Here is a 15,066-nt window from a genome sequence, read left to right on the forward strand (position 1 = left end):
CTTTTCTTTCCCATGAGGTGTGATAAAAGCATTAATGTTGGCTTGCAGAAATACACAGCTCTCTTTCCGATGCTCATATTATTTTGTCTTAGGACAGAAGACAAAAGCGGGTTTCAATGAAGTCTTTGGTCTTTTCAGTGATATTAAGGCTGAGCTGCTCTGGAGGCTTTCCTGGATCAGCCACTAGGAGATTTGCCTCAGAAAACAGACACAAAGCTCTCTAATTCAGGAAGCGTCTTGGGGAAGAAACGCTCTGGTGTCATTGGTCTCGCAGCGATTCTCAGACGGCTGTTTGTCCTTATTGGACATGTCTCGAGGAAGCGAGCTGTCCTGCTTCATCAAGCACAGAGAAACATACTGTACATACACAAGCAGCCAAAATACATTAACCTTCAACCCGCATTCTCGCACCAGCTCATAATAATCTGCTCATAAACACAAGGAGAAAAAGACAGAAAGAGATGCATTACCAAGAGTACAGAGACGATTTAATGTCGGTTGCGACCCGAAGCTCCCGTTCACATTACAGAAGTCTTTTAGCATCTGTTCAAATGACAAGGACTTCAAATGTCGTTTCACTTTCTTCTGTCCGGGTGTGTCGACATTCATTTGACAGTTCAATGAGACACGTTTGTGAACGCCACTCGGCATATTTATGGATTGTAATAATTGCTTTCAAGGACAGCAATGGTCACACCTCTGAATATGTTTGAGTTTAACATTCCATCAGGAAATAAAGGTCTCGTCTTCACAGAGGACATCACGACATGGGCACCACGTTCACACGGCAAAGTTTCAGTAGTTACAAATGCATTTACATGTATGAGTGAGTCTCCTAAATTAATGAAACATTGTCAGATTCACATCCAGCTGTTTTGGAGCTGAACATGCTTTTAGTGCCATCACTGGACATTTCACTTAAGAAAAAAAAAGTAATGCAATACTTTGCAGCACATTTTTTTCATTAAGCTTGGGTTAAAAAAAAATTGGTGTAAAAAATGTTGCACTCAGAAATTGTTTGTTAATTTTAAAAACAATTACAAAGAAATGGCAAGCAACACATTGAATTAAATAGGCCATTAATGTTTTAGTTATAACATAAGACATAAGAAATTGTCAATGATCTGTAATAATAATAATAATAGTAGTAGTAAAACTATATTTTATTTTAGTTTGTTATTCATTAGATTTTCAAGAAAATTTTGCAGTTGTCAGCTGTAGTCTATGAAATATTACAACCACACATGCATAAAAATGCACGACAATAATAAAATAATGAAAATATAAACTATTATAAAAACATGCACATTAAAGGCAATACTGTACATAATACTGTACTGTACATTTGTTTGAGAAATTATGACCACTATTTTCAACCTCATTTAATAATTTTTTCTCATTAAAATGAGTTCCCTTTCAGTCGGTCACTACGAGTCACGTCGTGACCGACGAATTGGGATATCGCTTCGATAGACCAATCTACTTCGAGTGTAAACTAAACGAGCCAATGCACATTGGCATGCAATTATTGCATCCAGCTGCCGCTGATCACAGCGTGAGTATAATAAGGCAGCAGGTGCAATGCATACCAGCTCTAAAAGAGCTACACGGGTGCGTCTTTATAAAGACGACGGATCGTCCTTATAAGGATGCCGTTTCACGCGTGCGTTTCTGGGTGCGGTCATTACATGGCACCGGGTGATGGTCACGATCGCTGCCTCACGTGTCTGGGCATCAAGCACGCTGAGGTGGCCTTCGTGGATGAGTCATGTTCTCATTGCGGGAAGATGACTATCTCGGAGCTGCTAACCAGGCTCCGCTACTCGCAAGGGGGCGGAGTCCCGTTGCCGCTGCCGCGATCTGGGGCTCGTTCTGGCGGACAGACGAGAACCACTTCCAGCAGTAGCGAGGGCGGTTTGAGGGTTACAGTGATGGCAAACCCCACAGGGAACCAGCCCTCTGGGGACCATCACTCCTCTTGCTCCTCCGATCCAGTGGAGTGACACACGGAACGCGCTGGGCCCTCTTTAAAGAGCGTACCAGTGGTATCCAGTGGACCTCCCCCCGACCAGAGCTGTCCGATGAAGATTCAGCCACGCTGCCGCCCTCCGGGACGGTGGCAAAACCTGAATCGGATCCGGAGATGACAGCTATGCTTTCTCAGCACCCCGCCCCGTTGCCTTTCTTCCCAGAAGTGCATGACGAGCTCACCAGGTCGTGGACGGCACCTTTTACTGCCAGAAACCGGCCGGCGGGCTCCTCCTCCCTCACCACCCTCGACGGCGGTGCAGCGAAGGGGTATTCGGCGATCCCCCCGGTGGAGCGGGCGGTAGCGATGCAATTGTGTCCTAAGTCTGCCTCCTCCTGGTGGGCAGACCCGGTACTTCTTTCCCGGGCCTGTAGGCATTCGTCTGGTCTAACCGGCATAACCGCTCCCGCGCCACATCCGCAGCAGCCTTCAGCAAAGTGGCGTCGTGGAGCTGGACTCTGGTGCTAAAATCACTACAGCAGGGCTCATTCGAGCCTTTGCATTCAGTTGAGCTAAAGTTTCTTTCATTGAAAACTCTGCTCCTGCTTGCACTGGCCTCCATCAAGAGGGTAGGGGACCTGCACGCATTTTTGGTCGACGATTTGTGCCTAGAGTTTGGGCCGGCTGACTCCCAGTAATCCTGAGGCCCCGGTCCGGCTACGTGCCCAAGGTTCCCACTACACCCTTCAAAGACCAAGTGGTAAACCTGCAAGCGCTGCCCCTGGAGGAGGCAGACCCAGCCCTGGCTTTGCTCTGCCCCGTCCGAGCATTAAGGTGCTAGTAGACCGGACACAAAGCTTCAGGACCTCAGACTAGCTCTTTGTCTGTTACGGAGGCCGGAGGAAGGGGAATGCCGTCTCTAAGCAGAGGATGGCCCACTGGTTTGTGGATGCCATCATCCTGGCTTATCAGGCACAGGGTGTGCCCTGCCCGTTCAGGTTGCGAGCTAACTCAACTAGAAGTGTTGCATCCTCCTGGGCGCTGGCTCGTGGTGCCTCGCTGACAGATATTTGTAGGGCTGTGGGCTGGGCGACCCCCAACATGTTAGCTAGATTCTATAGCCTCCGTGTGGAGACGGTATCCTCCTGTGTTCTCACCTCAAACGGGTAGTGGCGCCGAGAGGCCCCGGTTAGTGTCGGCTTGCTAAAACTGCTCCAGAGTGTCCTACAGTAGACCCTGTTGAGATCCTCCGTCACCCTCAGCAGCGGACGCGGCGGAACGTCCGGCGCCAGGCCTTCATGATGAATCCATGGGAACCGTGGAAGGTGGGGTTCTATATTGAGACCTAAGCGGTTCTCGTATGTGTATAGTCCACGGTATAGCCATAGAGCCTGTGTTTCCCCCGGCAGACTTCTGCCTTTCCAAGAGGGTTACAATCACCTCCAGTTCTCCATATACACCTAAACGGATGCTATATGTGTATTTGCTTCCGAAAACTCCTTCGGGAAGAATGGGTCTTCTGCAGCGTCCCTGTTCCAAGTGGGGCGGGTACGTTTTCCCAGTGTTATCCAATCTCACTCAGTAAGTTAGTGCTTTGAAAAGTGGTGAGTGAAACTACTTGTCCCGAGCTCCGGCCTACACCAGATAGGGGCGCAGGCAGCTCGCACAGGGCACTGGAAGGGGCAGCACCATGGCTCTTTGGTAGGGATCCCAATTCGTCGGTCACCGACGTGACTCGGAGTGACCGACTGAAAGGGAACGTCTCGGTTACGTATGGTAACCCTTGTTCCCTGAAGGAGGGAACGGAGATGTCACGTCCCGTCGCCACGGTTGCTGTACCACTGCTGAGCGGCCGGGTCGCCGGCTCGGCTCCTCAGCAAAAACCTGGTATGCATTGCACCTGCTGCCTTATTATAATCACGCTGTGATCAGCGGCAGCTGGGTGCAATAATTGCATGCCAATGTGCATTGGCTCGTTTAGTTACACTCGAAGTAGATTTGTCTATCGAAGCGATATCCCAATTTGTCGGTCACCGACGTGACGTCTCCGTTCCCTCCTTCAGGGAACGAGGGTTACCACAAAGTGCTTTTTTGAAAAAGAAATCTGGAACCCAACTATTGTGCTTTATTCACACTGCATATGTAAATTAAATGTACCAGGTACAAAAACAGCTAGACCGTGTGTCCAAAGAATTCCATCTCTCACATATGCACACAGACCAACAAAAGAAATAAAAAAAGTGCAGACAGAATGCAAAAATGCCCCATGTGTGAACAGCCCCTAATCTACCTCAGACAGACTGACAAACTCTATTGCAAAATGACTTTCTGTCAACTGAAAGCCAATGATGTTCAATGATATGAAAAAAAGAAACGATATACTGACTTCTAAACCAGCATTTTGTAATGTCTATTCAATGCTTTACTCATCTACTTTAATGAATGGAATGCTTAAAATTATCTTTAAGGGATTTTTCAACAAATATGCAATGAATAATACAGTATAATTCAATATAACAAACTTTTATTTAACAAGAATGCATTAAATTGATTAAAAGTGAAAGTTACATTGTTACGAAAGATTTCTATTTGAAATAAATGCTGTCCTTTAGAATTTTCTATTCAAAGAATAAAAAAAGATTTTTTTTTTTACAATTAATCCGCAAAAACAGTTTTCCACGCTGACAAGAAGAAATGTTTCTTGTGTACCAAATCAGCATATTACAACAATTTCTGAAGGATCATGAGACACTGAAGACTGGAGTAATGACTGCTGAAATTTCAGCCGTGCCATCACAGAAAATCATTTCATTTAAAATATTAAAAAAGAAAATGATTATTTTAAATTGTATTAATATTTCAAAATATGACTGTTTTTTACTGTAAAAATCTTTCAAACCGCAAACTCTCAAATGGTAGTGTAATATAATACTATGAGTAGAGTAGAATAGAATAGAATAGAATAAAATATGAATAGTTAATTATAACTAGTTATGGTTAATTATTCATATTTCCCCATGAGCTGATTCGCTACACATGTTATTATCCAGAACATCTAAACTGACCTTCCTCACATACGTAGTTGATATTCTTTCTATTCTCTACTTCCCCACATTTCAGTGTGTTTCTGGCTCGGCTGTAGTTCACCAAGGTCCACATCCCCTGAGCAAACCTTCCCTCAGAAGCCTGAAATACGGAGATGCATTTCACTTTTTTCCACAGCAATGCCAAACTGGAAAATATTACACTTTTGCCATTTTAGGCACCACTTTGACAGATTTCTTAAAGCTTGTTAGCAGAGCTGTAAAACGGCACATTTCCAGAGGATGTTAATGGCTTTTATATGTTTTGTGTGTGGAATACGTCCTTTCTGACTCAGATTTATGAAGCCATCGATTACTCTGGCAGACTACCTGCTGGCTTGTATGCTAATAGACTGAATCTGCACAGAAAGCACTGTTGTGCTGATCTATAGCACATTTGTCTGCTGGTGTAGATATACTGTCCACATGCAGCTGATAGACGAGCATGTCGATTACCTTTGTTATAAATAAAACACAACTACATGCAGTAACTAATATTTGATCAATACATGCTGGAAACGAGGCCAACTGATGCATGGTGCCAATAATTAAACAAATTACAGTCTTAATAACCTCCCCTGGCAATAAGTGTCAATATCTTAAATTCAGCTTCAACACAGCCATCTTATTATGTTCTTATGCATCCAATCGTTATCAAAGCGGAGGAAATCAGAGACTAAACACACCGTGAGGGTCTGACAGAAACACCCCAGGTAAAATGTGCTCTTCGGTTTCTCTTACTCGAATCCTAACTCATGACTCATCTGAAGTGAAGTTGGATTACATCAGAAAAGACAAGCACTATCACAGGTACAAGATCCACTGTCAGTGTTCTGAAAATCATTATAAATCCTGAGCGTGTGAATGCATAAATCAACCTAACAATCTCTTCAACTACCACATGTTTGGAAAAGAGTCATTACTGGACAGCTAGCACTTCTGCCAAACCACGTAAGCGGTATTTAACAACCAATTGTGCATGCAATTCACAGAGAAGTTAATGTAGCATGAAGGAATGTCACACATACAGTGCTGCCTTTTCAAAATGGGATTTCTGACACATTCCGGGGCTGTGAGCTATTCTCACTCCCACAAAGCATCGAAGTACCACCACACACTCAAAAAATACCTACCTTTATTTTGTATTTTTTTGAAAAGCCTACCTCAAGGGTGTCCAAACTACAGCCCATAAGTCATTTGCAGCCCACCACCTGTTCTGTTGCAGCCAGCAAAATAGAGCTTTAAAATAGAACAGCATTTAGAATTATAATCTGAACACTAGGTGTACAACCAAATCTCACAATGAATCACCTCCACTAGTGTCTTCTCTTCGAAAGCTCAATATTGCAGTGACAACCACCTGAGTACTAAAATTAATTTGGAAAACTCTAAAAATCCACTGAAGGGACAAATAAAAAGAATGGCATGCATGTACTGCCATACTGTGCCCATGTTCTCACTCATTAGTGTTTCGATACAAAAACCTAAATAAATGAAAAAGAACAACCCACACTTCATGCGTGCCTGTGCTGCTGTGCACACAGATATACAAGTTTATCGATCACACTTCCCTGGAATATCCTCTCTCACAAGTACTGCTGGTAAGTTTAAGCATGAATTGGTAGGTTTCATTGAAAAATAAAAATGATTCATGTAGACTTCGCAATGCTACTTGAGAGTAAGGACACGCAGGAGAGGGTACTAAAACTGTCTTTTTATTAAAAAAAATATATATATATACTGCAATTCAACAGTTGGAAGTAGGTAAGACTTCTTAATGTTTTTGAAATAAGTCTCTTCTGCTCAGCATATATTTGATAAAGCTGGAACAATTTAAAATAACTGTTTTCCAATTGAATGTTAAAATATATCAAATAAATATATAATATATAACATATACAATTTATATATTTATACAGTGGGTATAGAAATGAAGTGAAATGAAGACGGACACAGTTTTTGTTTTATCCAGCTGTATTTCCTCAGTGCAACTTATAACATCCAAGTGAAAGATATAACACCCACACGTCAGAAAAAAATTTAATAAAATAAAAAAACAGAATCACTGAGATGGAAAAAGGATCACCTCCTTGTGTCATTATTTTGTTGAACCACTTTTGCTTTAATTACAGCCTTTAGTCTGTTGGGAGATGTCTCTACTAACTTTGCACATCTAGACTTTGCAATGATTGCCCACTCTTCTTTGCAGAACTGCTCAAGTTCAGTTACATTTGATGCTGACCGTTTGTGGACTACAGTCTTCAAGTCATTCTACAGATTTTCAGTGGAATTTAAGTCTGGGCTCTGACTAGACCATGCAAGGACATTCACTTTTTTTCTTCTTCAACCAGTGTGCTCAGTTTTGCTGTGTACTTTGGGTCATTGTCATGTTGGAAGGTAAACCTTCTTCCCATTGACAACTTTCTGGCAGAGAGCAGCAGATTTGAGAATTTAATGAGAATTTAATGATATTTTGCCCCATCCATTTTTTCCTTCTATCCTGACAAGTGCTCCAGTCCCTGCAGCAGAGAAACAGCCCCATAACAGGATATCACCTCCTCCGTGCTTAGTAAAGTAGCAGTACAGTAGTAGGAATGCTGTTATTTGGATCGTGAGCTGTATTGGATTTCCGCCAGACATATAGTTTGGTGATGAGGCCAGATAATTCAATTTTAGTCTCATCTGCCTCAGAATCTTCAAGAAGCATTTTGGCAATGCTCAGTTGTGACTGCATGTGGCCTTTCTTGAAGAGTGGCTTTTTTCTTGCAACCCTCCCATACAAGCCACATTTCTATACCCACTGTATATATATAAAACATATATAAAAAAAGCTGAATTTTTGCAGCTATTACTCCAGTCTTCAGCGTCACATCCTTCAGAAATGATCCTAATATGCTGATTTGCTGCTAAAGAAACATTTCTCATTTCTATCAATGTTGAAAACAGTTGAGCTGCTTAATATTTGTGTGAAAACCTTGATATATTTCTTTGATTAAAGTATATAAAAAAAAAAAAAACACATTCTAGACTGATGTTAAAGGGTCAATTGGGTATACATTGATGGGTGTAATTGATGGTAGTGTCTCAGACTGTTATTCCCTAAAAGCTAAAAAAAAATTCCCACTTTTTTTCCCTGGCAAAATAAACCACAAAAAAATATGATTAAAACTAACATTAAGTGTTTTTAAAAATCGCTACATTCACCATGTACCTTTAAGATGAGCTTTCTTGGTATTTAACTACAACATAGGAGAGAACACATGTTTCAGTGACTTGGAATGTAGATTGCAAAATAATTCAGTATATACCGGTAGTCTTCAAGCAACTCACTTATCAAGCCAGTATTCTGAAACACCCACATTTTAAGCCACACTGGATGACAAAGCCCATTAAAATATAATTACATGCACAGCTCCATACACATACAGGTCTGCAGAAGGTTTATAAGAACAAGTATTTGTATTTATTGGTCTTCTGAACCGTGAGGGTAATGAGAACTTGTTCGCTCTCAGCGGCTAGCTGGCATGCCAAGAGAATATAGATGTGAAATAATTAAACGAAAGACCTGACTTTGCAGTTCACAGAGGATGCCAGTAATAAAATGTCATACTGCTCAGAGAAGAGACACACAAAACTTATATGAACATGAATATTGCCATATATAAAGCTATAAACTTATACAATTAAATCACAAATAGCCTTAACAGAAAGAAGAAAACTGAAAACATCTGGCTAGCAGGCAGTTATTCAATGTTTTACATGTTGTGCATTCAAGAACAAGACAATAATAATGTCAGCTATTCACAAATGTATGGGGAAAAACTGAGAGTAATGGTTCGGAAAATCATGCAAACGACGCTTTGGTATGATCACACACTACCATGAACAGGATCCTCATGTGTCCTTTTAGAAAATGTCAGTTTGAATATAATCTGCCATTATGTGCATCTGAAGTTGTTCTTGGTATTGTGAGTAACCCTTACCATCAAATAACGTCATCAAATCACTATACTCTCATGACTCACTATACTCCCTTGTCTAGAAATCATTTGTATCCGCAGCATGGTGGCAGCTTATATCCTTTTATTTTCCTGAGGGCTATGATTCAAACACTTGCCGAGGGATTATTGAGACTGCACTTATTTTCCGTCATTTCCTGATATGCACTAGGCATACTTGTCAGCTTTGTAGGAGGATGCAGAGACTAAAACCAGCTCCATTCTTGCCAGGAAGCCCACTCAGTTCACCCAACCTGTTGCACATCAACGGCCCAGTAGACAGGAATGAGATGAAAAATGTGCATGATTGAGAGAACGACACATCTTATAATCTGCGTTTATGTTAAGGTTCTTACTAAATTGTGTTGTGCTGCACTGTTTTGTGAGTCATTGTTATTTCTTATGGCACTCCTAAAAATTTTACAGTGAATTGTGTTATATTAAAGGGGTCATATGATGCGATTTCATTTTTTCCTTTCTTTTTGGAGTGTTACAAGCTCCTGTGATGGACTGATCCACTGTTGGTGCATAAAGATCTGTAAATTTGCAAAGACTAAAGTCTCAAATACAAAGAGATATTCTTTATAAAAGTTAAGAGTCAGCCACACCTACCTAAAAGGGCTCGTTCGAACACGCCCCCACATATCTACCTCACTATGTGGGAAGATTTGCATAACGCCACCCAAATGTTCACGCAAAGAAAGAAGGCGCAACTTTTATTCTCGCTGTAGTATTGTTGCCGCTGTTGCCATGTCCTGAAGATGCTGTGTGCTCTGTGTGAAAGCGAAACTACTTTGTTTGGTCTTCCAAAAGAGGACGATATCCGCTTTGTCATGCCTGGAGCTGATCCGTGCTGGTCGCTGAGGAAATACATCAACTTAGTGCTGTGGATCGCCGGATCGGCTTTCACCGTTTTCACCACTCCTTCGCCGGGACCGCCGTTCTCGACCCCGCCGCCTCAGCTCACTCTTGCCCGGCTTCAGCTCACGCTAAGCCGGGGGGCTTTCGCTCACGCTAGGCCGCTGTGTTTTTCGTTGTGAAAGCGGCCCCCCCCCCCCCCCCTCTCTATATATATTTATTTACAGATAATGAACATCATATTCTACACTCATATTATTTCATATTATAATAATTTATTGTATAATTATTATTTGTCAGATTAAGTTAATATTAAAAGAAACTGAAATGTGAACATAACATAATATAATATAATATAATATAATATAATATAATACAATACAATACATTTATATATATGGCAGTCACAGCCGTGGTAATTTAGGCCTAAGGTGGGAAAATACAATTTGATTTTCAAATCAATGCTGAGATTTTCAGGCACTGTTTCCTGAGAATAGGACTTCGAAAATGGCTTCCCATCACTTATTATTTTGAGATTCAATCTTGAACGTTAAATTCCGAAATCTAAATTAATTTTAAGGTTTTAACCTGATCAAGGCCTCCAACACCACACCATCTCCCGTAAGTATCGTGCCCTCTAATGAGACCTGTCCTGACAAGATGGAGGTCTGTTTTCTGTCACCATCATGTTTAAGACAATTAAAGGGAGGTCGTTTTAATAAACACTAGAAAATTTACACTGATGGATTCTCTTCCCCTTGGGCTGGAAGATTATCTAGAAAACAGGGAGCATGAGTCACACAGGACATGTTTCTTGGGACCCAATGAAGGTTCACATCTACAGATGCATGTGAGCTGTGGAGATAAGGGCTTCACTAAAGTCTAAATGGTTCCTGGGGAATAATTTCCTATATGGACCTGTGGCTCCTTCCCAAGAACAATGACATTTTTCAACATAATGCTTACTATACATCAAGTTCTTTAAATCATACATGGTGTAGCACAACTGCTTTCAGCTCAGGATGCATCTGTTGTTTTGGAACAGAGTGCTGGACTTTACTTACCAAGTGGACAGATACAAATGTAGTCATTGACCAGATCAATGCAGGTGCCCCCATTAAGGCAGGGTCTGGACCAGCACTCATTCATATTCTTGGAGCATGTTCGACCTGCATGATGGACATTAACACAGGCAAAATAGATAAGAGAATGCCTGTATCATATCATGTTAGACCTCTGTTATCATTTTTTGAAGTCAATATAAATAACCATTTGAAACATGTTTGTTTTCTGTAATGTAACATATTTCCAAGTAAAACAAGGTATTATATATTAGAAAGAAGCCTGGATAAATGAAAGTTTGCTTATAACCTTCATATAAATATAAAAAATTAAGGTAACACTTTCTACACATTCTATTAACAGTAAGTAACTTTGCACCTACATGTCAACTAGCAGTTAGTAGAGTATTAGTAGACTGTCTGCTTAATATCTTCTAACACTTTCTTTGTCAACTTATTCTAACCCTAAACCTACCCAGTCTACTCTGAGAGTTAGTAGACATGTAGTTGAAAATCAATGAGAATTAGTTGACATGTAGTTGACATGTAGTTACAAAGTTACTTATAGTTAATAGAATGCCTAAAGTGGACTATCAAAATAAAGTGTAACCAAAATTAATTATAAAGATTTTAATTTAAATATTTTCAAATAATGGATCACAATTAGACTAATTAGACACATTTCCTTTTTAATCATGAGTAATTCAACAATGTAAGATATTGAAAGTCAATGCCCATCAAAAGCCCAGAGATGGTTTCCTGCCTCAGTAGTACCACTGAGTAAAACATTTCGCTTACCCTTAAATCCTGGCGCACACAGGCATTGGTAACCTGCCACCAAATCAATGCAAGTGGCAACGTTGGTGCATGGTGCACTTTTGCATTCATCTGTCTCAAGCTCACAGAACGTTCCCTCATATCCCAGCATGCAGTGACAGGTGTAGTTGTGCTGTTGGTCCAGACAGAAGGCGTGTTCTGAACACTGATGCCCAGAGCAGAAGTCAATGTCAAGTTCGCAGTGGACTCCAGTATATCCGTGACCGCAAAGGCAACTTGGAATGCATAAAACAGTATCTCTTAATGGAATCGCAAACAAAACAGCCAGACATGGTATGAAAATAAATGGCTGAGTCATGGGGGAGGACTATGTAATTTGCTTTGCTTTCTATCACAGGAACATGCTATTTGTTTTAACAGCTATGGGTGGTTTAATTCTAGAATGAGACAGTAAACTGCAACTGAACTTGAACAGAATATCAATTTAAATTTTATACTGAGAGAAGCATCCTGTTTAAAATGGACAAATTCACCCCACTCACTCTTTTTTTGGAAAAAAACAAACAAAACAAAACACAATAGTACAACAACATGTTATTATTAAGGGGATAATTAAAATGTTCTTATCCCCCACACCCCATGTTATTCCAAAATCCCTATGCTTCTATTGTATCTATGAAACACAAAATATGTTTTTTTTTTTTAAATGATCTTTACACTGATTTTTCCCCCCCAGACATAGTGACCACAGGCTGTCAAACTCCAAAAAGGCACTATAAAAGAACGATAAAAGTTGTCGGCAAAAAAAAATAAAAAATTAAAACATAATTATAGAGATTATTACCTCCGCTGCAGATTGGAAATCAAATTTATGGCCTAGGGCAGAACTTTGCTGCAATGACATTTGGTTACAAGACACTGGAAAAATCAATGTTAGATTCTATTGACATTTAACCAGCAGCAGGTGCCATATTTATTTGAGAGCAGCAGCACAGGTGAGGGTTATCACCAAATAATGACTACATTTTGCCCTGTTCATAACACAAAGTTATCAGAAGCCTTGAAACATAGAGCATGAGTCATATGGACTACTTTTAGGATGTCCGTTTGTGTCCTTTTTAGAGCTTGACAGACCATGGTCACTACAAACTGTTGGTGTATGGGAAAAAATGAATCTGTTCAGGTTTTGTTCAGCAGAGAAACAATGCATACGAAATAGAATGACATGAGGGTAAATAATTACCGACATGAGTAAATAATTACAGAATTTTTTTTTATTTGTGTATTTATTTTATTTGCATTTGAGTTCATGCTAATCTTTATAATGACATTTTAAATGCATTTCACTTGATTACAATTATCTTTGTATGAAAATAAAAAAAACGGAATCACATTTGAATACACTTAATTTCTAAGCAAAGCATTTGCTGTACTCTAAATAAACCTTGCGTTAAGTAAAAAAACTAAACTTTCAGACTCACCTGTACCCACCAACCTCATCCATGCAGATGGCTCTGTTCTGACACCTGTGCTGGACACACTCATTTATGTTGACCAAGCAGGTCAGCCCAGTCCATCCAGGTGCACAAACACAACTGTAACTGGTGATGTTGTTAAGGACACAATGTCCTCCATTGGCACATGGCTGTCAAAATGAAAATCAACCATTATTCCTGAACAATCCTTCATTTAAATATGTGTGTAAAGGTAATTCTGGTCTTTTGTAAACAGAAAAACTTGTTCCCGGTGTTAAATAAAACATGCTGGATAATGAAGGAAAGGTAATGCATTTTAATTGCCATTTACATTAGTGGTGAAGGTGATTATCAACACAAGTAAAGCAAATCCAAATGATCAAACATGTTCAAAAGGGACATGCAATTTGCCATTGATGATATTGTTCAGTGACAAAGCATGGAAACAGTTTCACATCTTCAAAAGAATATAGCTTGCTAAGAGCATAACATTTTTAACCTGCTCTTTTCAAGTGGAACATGGAAGAGGGTGGTGTATGCATTTTGAATGAGTTCATGCATTGAAAAATATGCCTTATATGAATATGCCTTGTCGTTAGGCCTGTCGCATTAATCAATATATTGACTTATCGCGCAATATATGTATGTTACCTCAATAATTTTTGTGACGCAATATATAGCCCATTATATTTACTTAAAAATTAATGTTACTATGTTTTGTACATTCCACTTGCGCCGGTGTCTTTTGCAGCTTCTCGTACATAACGTGGTGTAGTCATGAGGTGCTAGTTCAAATTTAAAAAAATGCTTCTACAAAAAAAGTTTCATCTGCAGATATGGTCTTGTTTAGGGATCTGCGCCTTCGTGCATACGGACATCTGACTGCTAAGTAGTGATTGTGTTTTTCAGCAATAGTGTGCACCCTTAATTTACAGAGAAAAGAAGGTCAGGGAAAAATCTGTAGATGGAAAAATCTCCATACAAGTTCTTTGTGCATTTTTCTTTTTTTCTACTTGTTACTTTGCACTTTTTGTTAGAAAATGTTTATTTATTATTTATTCAGGTCTTTTAAGGTATCTAATATTTTGATACTTAATTTCCATGATCTAAATATTCTTAAAAATTTGTTGTCATTTGGAAGTGTGTAGGCCTTCTTGCGTTATTATGCCGTTAAATTATGATTATGTATTCAGTGGCATAAAATGGTGTTTAAAATGACAATAATATCGCTTATCGCAATTATTTCTGGGGCAATATATCGCACAACAAAAAGTTGTTATCGTGACAGGCCTACTTGTCGTTACTCTAAAGAACTGTTTATACTGACTCAAATGTATTTTTCTGTATTGTCACTGGTCTAATGTAAATTAATTTAGTTGACTGGAAGTAAAACGTCTCTAGGTTACGTATGTAACCATGGTTCCCCGAGGGAACGAGACGCTGCGTCGAGTCGCTTTGGGAACGCCCTTGCGTGACCGCGTTCTGAAGCACGTGTCAAATCCGTCCAATGGAGCAGCGAGACGTCACGAGCAGGGTGACGTCAGCACCAGAAAGCATAAAGGCACATCCGGCCGGGCGCAAACCAGCTTCGATGAAGTAGCGCCTGCAGGGATGCAGGGAGTATGGCAAAGAGACGCAGCGTCTCGTTCCCTCGGGGAACTATGGTTACATACGTAACCTAGAGACGTTCCCCTTCAGGAACTCGAGCTGCGTCGAGTCGCTTTGGGAACGAGAATACCAACTGCGCCATACTACCAAGTCCCTGCCTGTGTGTGTGTCCTATGAGCACATCACGAAGAGAGAACTTGGGAACCTGGGGTAGAAGCCAGGTCTAGGTTGTAAAAG

The 15,066-nt window shown here is 40.3% G+C and overlaps 1 protein-coding gene across 1 annotated transcript in view; it reads right to left on the reverse strand.

Annotated features, from left to right (window-relative positions):
• Window positions 1–15,066, reverse strand: part of eys (eyes shut homolog) — a 250,507-nt gene that overhangs the window by 202,404 nt on the left and 33,037 nt on the right. The window contains exons 10-12 of the mRNA XM_016235318.1: window positions 13,228–13,391; window positions 11,768–12,021; window positions 10,973–11,077 (exon numbers count right to left, since the gene is read on the reverse strand). Coding sequence (XP_016090804.1) covers window positions 10,973–11,077; window positions 11,768–12,021; window positions 13,228–13,391 — 523 coding nt within the window. The remainder of the gene's footprint in view (window positions 1–10,972; window positions 11,078–11,767; window positions 12,022–13,227; window positions 13,392–15,066) is intronic.

This window comes from Sinocyclocheilus grahami, unplaced genomic scaffold (assembly GCF_001515645.1).
Source record: "Sinocyclocheilus grahami isolate Dianchi unplaced genomic scaffold, SAMN03320097.WGS_v1.1 scaffold466.1, whole genome shotgun sequence".
In the NCBI taxonomy this organism is placed as follows: Eukaryota; Metazoa; Chordata; class Actinopteri; order Cypriniformes; family Cyprinidae; genus Sinocyclocheilus; species Sinocyclocheilus grahami.